Raw genomic sequence first — 10,693 nt, forward strand, 5'->3', positions numbered from 1 at the left:
GCAAATGAGAGAAAAACTACACAATGTCAGTAGAATACTTACTTATTTGAAAAATTATTATACAAAATACCAATACGACTTTTACCTATTTCTAATATTCATTGAGGAAACATAAATACGAAACGAAATTTTGTACAAGCTATAATCTAAGTCTACTAACGAGAATCTGAGATAAATTTTAGTGGAAAATGCATCACTAAATAAATTTTATAACAAAAGCTAAAGTAAAACTTTATAAACTGTTTTAAGAAAAAAATAATGAAACTACAAGCTGTATGGTAACAGTATTCAACAACAAAAATAATGTTCATAAACATGCACTTCTTTTGAACATCTTGGAAAAATATTTTAAAATAAACAAATTTTAAGTTGAATCTGTTATTTATAACGCTTATGACTGAGGCAGTTAGAAAATTAACGGCTAGTCATAAACACCAATACTTGGAATATTGAAATGTACTTATTCTTTAGCCGGAACTTCAATAACCCGAGGTTTATCAATGATCCTAGCAGTTCGGTTTCCCTTCTCAACAATTCCAATGATCCAAGCTTGATAACCTTCTTGTTTTTCTATATCTTTACAGTAGGCTGCCGCTTGTTCTCGCGGCAAACAAATCAAAAGTCCTCCCGATGTTTCCGCCGAATGTCCTTGTAAAAGTTGAAACATGTTACCGCAAGCTTTCGCTACCGCTGCCATCTTAGCAATTACAGGCAAGTTATGGATAACAAATGAAACTTCGTTCTTCTGATGAGAAGCTAATGTTTGTGCGTGTCCTAACAGACCAAAACCTGTCACATCTGTAGCCCCATGCGCATTGTATTTATGCATCAATCTGCTGGCGATGCGATTCAGTCGCGCCATCGAGTCCATTGCACGATGATACGCTTTACGCACGTCCTCTTCACTTACCACTAACTTTATTCGGTTCCAGCGCTCTGGCTGGTCCAACCACTGGTGTGCGTTGACAGCTACCTGCAATTCAAATACACTTAAGTTTGACAAAAACCACAAGAATGGTTTACATACTTGTGTTCCAAGCGGCTTGGTGAGAACGAGCACATCTCCAACCACAGCATTATCTGGCACGATATATTCATTTGGTTGACAAACGGTTGTAGCGACACCACCGATCGTACACCATGGATTAACAACGGTTTGGCCGCCTGTTACAGTTGTTCCAGCTTCCAATGCAGAATCTTTGAAACCTCTCATAATAAGAGGAATCACTACATCGCGTTCCTTTTCAGTCATTTTCGTACTGACTCCCAACAACATCAGCATGTTATCGCATTCTGTTACTCCCATGGCATATAAATCACTCAAGACATTGGCACATGCTATTTTTCCCATCATGTATGGATCGTCTACTAATGGATAGAAGAAATCTGTTGTCTGAACCAAGCAGAGACCTCCATGACGGACCGGGGTTACCTGAACACAACGAAAAAAAATATTATTTTATTACACAAAGCGACATTTTTTCAATTTTTTTTCTAACATTCATAAAAATACCTGTACAGTTGGAGACAAATAATTTGGTCGTCGTCAATGTCACTTGAGTGACATTAAATTATAAAAGCATACTTTAGGACTGTTAACCTTATTTTTAGCTACTGTCAATCACAGTTGACAAGTTGTACATATTTTTGATAGGAAAATATAATAGCTGTCATTAATTTGAAATTGTCATTCATTTTAACGTTAAAGCTTGAATTACATTAAAGTGTCAGAAAAGTGACGACCAAAGTATTTTGTCTCCAACTGAACCCCTATGTAATTTTGTTTAGAAAATCTAAAAATGATCACTAAAATTCTCCATCACGTAAGGTTTTTTTGTTTGGTCGAAGTAATCCACATTCACGGTATAGACCGAATTAAAAAAATGTATTAAACCATTTCTAATTTTAAATTACACAAAATAAAACACTAGATATTATATTGAACACAAATTTAACAAAGAAATATTTTCGAGAATTTCGCTTTTGTTTTTCATGAGGAACAGTCTTCCTTTTGCAAAAACCTGCAGAAATCCCCCATCATCGTCGAATCCCATATACAGGGTGATTCAAAAATGTCAGACCAACTCTAGAATGGTGCTAGAAGACTTTCAGCAAAGCATAAAAATTAATTCTGATTTTTGTTTCAAGTTTGTTTTTGATAAAATCAGAACTGTCAATTTTCATATTATCATAATTATAGGCATCTTAGTTTTTTTGTGGCCAATGAATTATAATTTATTGTTGAATTTGCTAATTTGCTAAATGTTTTTTACACCATAAGACACAAATTGGTAATTTTTTTCAATAGGTATCTGTTCAGTCTTACAAGATTACATAATCGGCTAGGTCAAAAACTTAATCCTTTGAAGAGCTATATCTCGTGAAAAAGGCCCAAACAATTTTTTATTATGGGAATTTTTATTTCAGTTGGATGTCCTTTTCACCACCTAAGAGATGGTCCGACACTTTTGAATCACTCTGTATATCGTCGGCTTACTTGTAAAACCTTCTAAGTTTAAATGACTGAAAATCGAAGATTTTACAAGTAAACCGACGATATACAGTGTAAATCAAAAAACTATACCAAATTTTATCGAATATAGTTGTAGTCACATTTTTTTCTAAACAGTATGTACCCGGATTGGGTTTACAAGAGGAAAAACTTTTTATCTTTGATTTTACGCCAAAACTGCAAAAGAAAAACATTTTTTGCTTCACCTAAAACGAACAATCTGTACTTAAAACTTGATTATTCTGATTCAATTAAAAGAAAAGTTAATTTTTCTCTTGATTTTCGACTTTAAATAATTTTTCTCAGCTTTTTAAGTTGTATCACATTGGCGATTTTATTTATTTGACAACTATATGTCACTCTGACAATTTATTGATTAAATAATGATAGTTCTTGTTAAAATAGTTAAAAATGACTTTGGTTTTTTTCTTAAAGCTGTTTTTTGGGTTATTTATTAAAATTATGTTTTTCACAAACATTCATATTACTAGTATTTCCTAAGTTGTCAGAATAATATCCAATTAAATCCAATTATGATTTTTTGAAGAAAACTTTATCGACAAACGTCAATAACCACTTTTGTGTTTAAATTACTTAAAAAAGTTTTACGTTTAAGTTAAGGCAAAAAAGTATAACTTTTACTCCTGTCATTTAGGCACAAAAGTGTCATTTTTTGACGTTTCCAAAGAAAATAGTATGTATGTTATTCGTCGGGATAAAAGTAACAACATAATCTACTATTACTCGCATTTATTATTTCGGAACTGAACAGCTCGGCTATAAAAAATCTCTTCTCTACCTTGGGATATAATATACAGAGTGGTTATAAATGATTTTCATCTAGCCAGCTGTGAATTTTCCATGTAAAATAAAAAATACCGCTTTACGAAAATAGGGGTACCTACTTGTTGTAACTCAAAATTAAAAAATCGCCGTTTACTAAGCGTCCACTTCGAAAATAGACTTCAATTATAAACTTGTTTTATTCCAAAGTATACATGATTATCAATTATTATTGGAAATTAGTTGAAACAAAAAAATTTAAGTAACAACAATTTATTATTAATTAATAAGTGACACTAATGACAGAACTAGAGCTTTCAAAAAAGTAGAGCGGCACAAATAAAGTTACATGCAAAAAAATTCCAAAGCTGGCTAGATGAAAATCATTTATAACCACTCTGTACTATTATACCGTGCAATCAAACAAAAAATAAATTAGAGTAGGCGTCGATTACATTCTACAGTTGGCAACACATTGGCTGCGAATCTGGGCTGGAAATTTTCCACACAAACCGAAAGTGAAAATGACTATTCACCGTTTTCGTCTTGTACAGCAATAAAAATTTTCTGCTCTAAAGTGAACATTATTTCACTCAAAAGGAATAAAACGCAAACTTGTCAAAGTTTCCGCTGACATTTGATGTCAAAAATCAGAATTGCCATCTGAAGGGCTTTAATCACCGCCTACTCTAATTATTTTTTTTTTGATCGTACYGTAGATATCTCGTGTTCAGTAACAGTATAATCTGAAGTACCAATTTTTTTTTGAGTTATTTCGTCATTTGAGTTATTATCAATTATCTGAGGTGAAATTTACCATTTTTTTTTMGRTACATAGGCTTAGCAGCTGTGGCCAAGAATTAGATTAAGAAGTATTTATACCAATGATCCAGTGTTGTCAACAGATCAATCATGTATGACGATAAAATTTACCATGTCTGGTTTAATGATTCAYTGTTGCCAACTTAATTTCAAAGTCACAYGTCACTTTGATCAGAAGTTGAATGTTGAATTGAACAAATGGTGTACACGTGATACACGTTATTTAGCGTAATAAAATTATTTCCAAAAAGTGGCTCATGGTTTATTTGTCCATAATCGTCTGGAAATCGAAATGCCGGTTTTGTGCAAGTGTGAAGCAGTCTTTCCCCTCTGTTATACCAACTTTGCGCACAAAAATAAACAAAACAAAATGCAAAAAGTTCCAGCATCGYCTAAGAAACGTCCAAAACCTGCAAGAAAGCTAAACTTTTCTTACCGAACAGTCGAGTCCGATGCCGATGCGGGGTATGGCCATATGCATAAAATGGGCATGTTCATGGTCGGCGGCCGTGTTATAATCCTGTTGGAGTCCTTCCACCAGCTTATTGAGGACCTCCTGCGGCACCTTGCACCCACGTCCTTTCAGATCGGCGAAGCGCGTTAGTCGAAAACTCGCCTCCAAGTCGTGCGCCAAAGGGTCGAAAGGCCGCCGCAAAGCAAGAGCATTCGGATTTCCACCCAACTCCAACTGGACAGCCCCCATGGCGTCCTGTTGGACTCCTGTTACTTGATAATCACCCATACCGGCTTTCCGACGATTGAAACTTTATGCTGACAATAATGCGTACTACCGTGTTAAAAACACTGGCTCGTCAACAGAGCGTTTCTCAAACAATCAACCGACGCTCACAAAATGGCTGCCCTTGTTTCCACAGCCCCAGCGATCTGCGCATGACACGAAACGAGAAACGATCCCATTGGTCCAAATTCGATGCGCAACTATGCACGAGGTTGTCAAAATTTTCAACGACAAACTTATTTCAAACCAAATAAAAACACAAACTAGCCACAAAAACACGCGCAAATGAGAGCCCTGACTCGGACTCACCCAAACCAGTCACCCCTCACCCACAAATCACTCCCTTTCTATTAATAAACTTTTTCAAAGAAACGGGCAGAGAAGGRGCTGCAATTTCTCAAAAGATAGTAATTCTTGAGGCACGTTGCCGGATTGTGCGCAACATTGCACGTTTAATTTCCCCAAAAAGCTCAGTTTAATACAAACATCGCAAATTTAGAACAACAAATCGAAGAAATGTCCAAATTGTTTGGCTYATTTTACGAAACATGATCTAGTTTTTTTTTTAAATAATTGTTGTTGATTGTTTTTGACAGTTGACAGRTGTGGCGACTTTTGTGTTGGTGGTGGTTGAAGTTGTTTGCAAAAATTTATTAAATTTTGATGCTTATAATTAAAAGTTTGTGTTTACATGCAGATTACGTATATTTTGCGCAAGCTTTAGTGAATGCATTTTGGCGGTTAACTCTTGTGTGTGAAGAAATGTTTATCAATGTWGAAAAGTCTCAAAATAGGGTTAGAATTACTGGAATGTAATTCTTTTCAAGTGTAGTTGATTGTAATTCAACCTGAAGTGAGGTTAGCGCCCCCTTGCTAGAATGAGTGGCCAAGTGGACGACACTATTATCAAAATGGTGCGGAATTTGAAGTCGACTGTTGGGGACGAAGCCGACAATTTTACCCCAGGGAATCACTACAAGCGCTCTTTTAGTTCAGTTTCAAACGACAGTGAGTGCAGTTTCGAAGAGCCCCTTAAAAGACCGAAGCGCGAAAGTATGCTGAACGTGTCTTACGTGGGGTCCCCTCGTGAAGTGAGACGTTTGCGAAACGACGTTTTGGAGGGGCGCAACACAATTCTGAATTTGGAAAATCGGATTCAGCACATGCACAATGTGAGGAAGGAAATGGAGTTGATGTACCAAAACGAAGTAAAATTGTTGAAGAAGCAGCACGAACATGATAGGAAAAGCATCGAAGATTTGGAAACGCAATTGATTTCGATCAGGCAAAGGGAAGCTGAAGTGAAAAAACAACTTGCTGAGGTGCTTATTTTCACGTGGAATTTTGCACAATACTCAAATTTTGTCTTCCAGGTCACCAGCAACTACAACATGTTGAAAGTGCGCAAAGACGAGGAAATTGAAGAGCTTGAGAAGAGTCTCTCCGAGATGAAGGAAGAATCACGACTGTTTGACGGTGAAGAAAACACCGAAATTGTGGCTTTGAATCGGAAGTTGGCCGAGTTGCAAATGATGTTGGATGCTGCTGAAGAAGACGCCGACGCACAGAAAAAACTAGTTCTTGAATTAGGTAATCGACTAAATTAATTAGCCGAAAAAACAAAGTTTTTTAAGTTTAAGCAGATGTTTTAACCGTCTTTTACCGAATCAAAAATGTAAATTTATCAACTTTTTCTACTTGGGTTTGAATTAAAATTTTTTTGAGTTGGAAACACTGATTAATTGTGAAACGACCTTTAGGTAATAAACTTGTCACTCATGATAGCCTACTTCACAGTGAATTTTTAGTGCCAAAAATTTGATAAATATTTCGCAAAATTAAGTCAAWAATAATCTGACAAGACAAAATTTGATCGAAAATGCTTTTCAGCACATTTTTGTAAAAATTCGAGTTTTTCGCATAAAAAAATCAAAAAAATCTACAAATTTAGTCAAAAATTAATTTTTTGGGCATTTTAAACCTTTTTTTTTTCAGCTAGAAATACAATTATTCCCCAAAATTGCATCCTAAACAAGCCGAAAAAACAAATTTAGGTCCAAAAATAATGTCATTTTTGTTTTTTTTTTCGAAATTTAAGCAGATTTTTTAACTGAATTTTTTTTACCGAATCAAAAATTACTAAATTGTTATAAAAAAAAATATATTTTTYTCTGATTTTTAGACTTTAACCACTCAGTTTATATTACAAAACCATAAACTTTTAGTACTATTAGAAAGATTTAAATCGTAATCTTGTAATCTGGTGAAAATAAGTGTAAATTTATCAACTTTTTCTACTTGGATTTGCTGAATTTAATTTTTTTTTTTGAGTTGATATTTCTGTCACTTTGACGTTTTGAATGGTCAAATTTGACGTTAAAGCCTGCTTCACAGTGAATTTTCAGTGTCAAAAATTTGATAAATATTTCGTTTATTTTGCTTGTTTTAACTGGTTTTTGAGCAACATTATGTCAGTAATAATCTGACAAGATACAAGATTTGATCGAAAATGCTTTTTAGCACATTTTTGAAATAAATTCAATTTTTCGCCAAAAAAAAAACAAAAAAATCTATAAATTAAGTCAAAAATTAAAATTTTTGGGCATTTGAACTTATTTTTCAGCTACAAACACAATTGTGTCCAAAAAAAAATCCGAAAAAACAAAGTTAGGGACAAAAATAATGTCATTTTTGTTTTTTTTTTCGAGAGTTTAAGCAGATTTTTTAACTGAAAACTCCCGTCTTTTACCGAATCAAAAATTACTAAATTATTATAAAAGACAATATATTTTTATCTGATTTTTAGGTTTTAACCACTCAGTTAATATATATTATATTTGGTACTATTAGAAAAATTTAAGTCGTAATCTTGTAATATGGTGAAAATAGGTGTAAATTGCGTAAAATCAACTTTTTCTACTTGGATTTGGTGAATTTATTTATTTTTTTGAGTTGAATACACTGATTACTTGTCAGACGACCTTTAGATAATGAACTTGTCATTCATGATGTTCCTGTCATTTTAACGTTCTGAAATGTCAAATTTGATGTTAAAGCCTGCTTTACAGTGAATTTTCAGTGTCAAAAATTTGATACATATTTCTTGTATTTCGCTTGATTTAAACGGTTTTTGAGCAAAATTAAAAAATCAAAAATAAACCTACAAAATACAAAATTTGATCTAAAATGCTTTTCAGCATATTTTTGTACTAAAATTCAAGTTTTTCACCAAAAAAAATCTACAAATTAAGTCAAAAATTAAACTATTGTTAAATTTTTGGGACATTTTAACACATTTTTCACCTAGAAACACAATTATTTCCCAAAATTTTGTCAAAAACAATGTAAGGGTCAAAAATAATGTTTTTTTTTCCAGAGTTTACGCAGATTTTTTTAACTTTTACCTAGTCAAAAATTACTATATTATTTTACTATGATATTTTTGTCTGATTTTTAAGATTTTACCACTCAGTTTATATTACAAAACCGTAAACTTTTGGAAGTATTAGAAAGATTTAAATCGTAATCTTGGAATCTGGTGATAATAGGTGTAAATTAATCAACTTTTTCAACTTGGATTTGGTGAATTTTTTTGAGTTGGAAACACTAATTACTTATGAAACGACCTTTAGATAATGAACTTGCCACTCATGATGGTCCTGTTATTTTGACGCTCTGAAATTTCAGATTTGACGTTAAAGCCTCTTTCACAGTGAATTTTCAAGTTTAATACATATTTCGTTTTTTTCTCTTGATTTAACTGGTTTTTGAGGAAAATTAACGCATTTTTATTTCAATCAGAAAAACAGTTAGCGGAGAAAAATGCTGTAGATAGAGAAATAGAGAAGAAGYCCCAAGCGCTTCAAACCGCCACCTTGCGCATAAAAGAGTTGGAGTACGCAAAAGAAAACTTTTTGGAATTCCAAGATCAGGCCAAAGTAGTGCTAAAGCTACCAATTTTGGTTATTCAAATGACTTGTTTTAGAGTCAAGCGAAGAAGTTGGCCAACTATTGCGATTTGGGGAAGGAAGTTGAGAAACTGAGGGAGGAAAATGTCAGATTGAAGGATGAAGTTAAGAATAAGTTATTGTTGGAAGAGGAAGTTCACGATTTGAAGTCGCGTTTAGTGAAATACAAAGAACAGGAAAAGAAATTGGCGWGTTTAGAGGCTGAAAAAGTCCAAACTGGAATGTATTTAGATGAATGGCGGGCGGTGGCGCGTGGAATTTGTGAAACGGTGGGTTCGGATTCGTCGCTTCCTCATCTCTTACGTTGCGCTGTTGAAAAGTTGCAACAACAGGAGATTTCGCTGACGTCGGCAAAGGTCGAATTGGAATCGCAATTAACAGCCGCCTTATATGTGAGTTTTTCATATTTTTAATATTTTAGCTTGAAAAATTAATCGTCTTTAAAGCAATACAAATAACATGAAATAACAAAAATAAATATTTCTAATTGATTAAAAAAAAATTGCTATTGCAAACGATAGAGGATTATATAGACTTCAATTTGCTGCTTRAATATTGTACAAAATTTTTAGCGTTGTCAGTGAGACCCTAAAAAACAAATTAGGAAAACAAAAATTAATTGGAATTTTTTCTAAATGGTAAAATTCTTTGATTTATGATAATGATTTTGATAATGTAAAAGTTACTACAAACCCCCCATAAATTATTCCAAGTTTCAGATTTTCATTATTAAAATGTTAATTACTCAAAACTTATCAACTTTATCATTATTTTATTTTCACAAATACCACAGAAAAAAATTAAGCAATTTTATCATMTTGAAAATATTCCAGTTAATTGATTTTTTTTCTCCAAATTTAATTTCTAAGGTCTCACTGCAATTTGCTAAACATTTATTACAATATCAAAACATTAAATTAAAGTTTATTTAATCCTCTAACGTTTACACTATCAAAATTCTTTTTTTATCAATAGGAAATATTTATTTTTGCTCCGGCTCTAAAACTTGGGACACCCTGTACATACCAGGTGAATAAAAAGTATGGAACTAAACGTTTTTTTGCGTCAATTATTTATTTTTGGGGAAAAACTAATTGATGAATAATGAAGTACTATAAAAATGTGATGTTTTATCAAGAATACAATTTTTCGAAATTTCCTTTTGTTTTTAAGTTCTACAAAAAATTTTATTTTTTTAAATGGCTACCCACTATAAAACCATTTTTCTTATAAAGTTTATGATCTAAGGATTACAACTATCTACTTTATGTTTAATTGTTTCATAAAAAATTTRTTACATAAATTGCAATTTTGACAAAAAAATCACATAACTCAAAAACAAAACAAAATTTAGTTTTTAAATTACGATCATAATTATATATTATTTTTTATATATTATTTATATATTATTTTAATTTATATTTATTATTATTTTTCTGGAGCCAAATGATTAAAAGAAACCGCTTGGTTCCATACTTTATATTCACCTTGTATGTTGGTATCACTTGTAGGACTTGAAACAATTACGCAAAAAAAAATTATTCTTCTCTATTTTTGTATTTAATATTTAGAACATTTAAAAACAATATAATTTTTAATATAGCACAAGAGAAAAAATCAATAAATAACAAAAGGGTTAATGTATGTAAAATGCTTGCTAAAATGCTAAAGTTGTTAAATTTGATTAAAAAAATTCGGAAACAATTAAACTAACATTTTTTTGAAAATTCGCATGAATGTTTGGAAATTGAGTGTGGGGGTATCAACTTTAATTAATGTATGTAATTAATTTGAAATGAGTAAAATTAGGGTATGAAAAGCTAATGGTTTCAAAAATTAGTTTCTTGATTTTTTTGTAATTTTTTCAAA

General features: G+C 32.2%; 2 protein-coding genes across 2 annotated transcripts in view; one reads left to right on the top strand and one right to left on the bottom strand.

The window, feature by feature from the left end:
• Positions 1-24: 24 nt before the first annotated feature.
• On the bottom strand, positions 25-5,239 carry LOC123012229 (inactive selenide, water dikinase-like protein). Its single transcript, XM_044410116.1, has 3 exons — positions 4,554-5,239; positions 1,028-1,432; positions 25-973 (listed from the first exon to the last, which is right to left on the bottom strand). The coding sequence occupies exons 1-3, from the start codon at positions 4,857-4,859 to the stop codon at positions 461-463; spliced, it is 1,224 nt and encodes a 407-aa protein (XP_044266051.1). The 5' UTR covers positions 4,860-5,239; the 3' UTR covers positions 25-460.
• Positions 5,240-5,307: 68 nt separating this feature from the next.
• Positions 5,308-10,693, top strand: part of LOC123011742 (mitotic spindle assembly checkpoint protein MAD1-like) — a 9,377-nt gene continuing 3,991 nt past the window's right edge. Inside the window, exons 1-4 of the mRNA XM_044409335.1 lie at positions 5,308-6,178; positions 6,230-6,446; positions 8,658-8,794; positions 8,842-9,216. Of these exons, the coding sequence (XP_044265270.1) occupies positions 5,735-6,178; positions 6,230-6,446; positions 8,658-8,794; positions 8,842-9,216 (1,173 nt within the window). The 5' untranslated portion in view covers positions 5,308-5,734. The remainder of the gene's footprint in view (positions 6,179-6,229; positions 6,447-8,657; positions 8,795-8,841; positions 9,217-10,693) is intronic.

The sequence above is a fragment of the Tribolium madens genome, unplaced genomic scaffold (genome assembly GCF_015345945.1).
Source record: "Tribolium madens isolate multiple individuals breed KSU strain unplaced genomic scaffold, Tmad_KSU_1.1 Scaffold_91;HRSCAF=231;Tcas5.2_LG7, whole genome shotgun sequence".
In the NCBI taxonomy this organism is placed as follows: domain Eukaryota; kingdom Metazoa; phylum Arthropoda; class Insecta; order Coleoptera; family Tenebrionidae; genus Tribolium; species Tribolium madens.

Coding starts and splice junctions, on each gene's coding strand:
- LOC123012229 (XM_044410116.1), bottom strand. CDS start 4,859: ATGGGTGATTATCAAGTAACAGGAGTCCAACAGGACGCCATGGGGGCT. Junction 1,433..4,553: donor GCATCGGACTCGACTGTTCG/GTAAGAAAAGTT, acceptor CGTTGTGTTCAG/GTAACCCCGGTCCGTCATGG. Junction 974..1,027: donor CCAAGCCGCTTGGAACACAA/GTATGTAAACCA, acceptor TTTGAATTGCAG/GTAGCTGTCAACGCACACCA.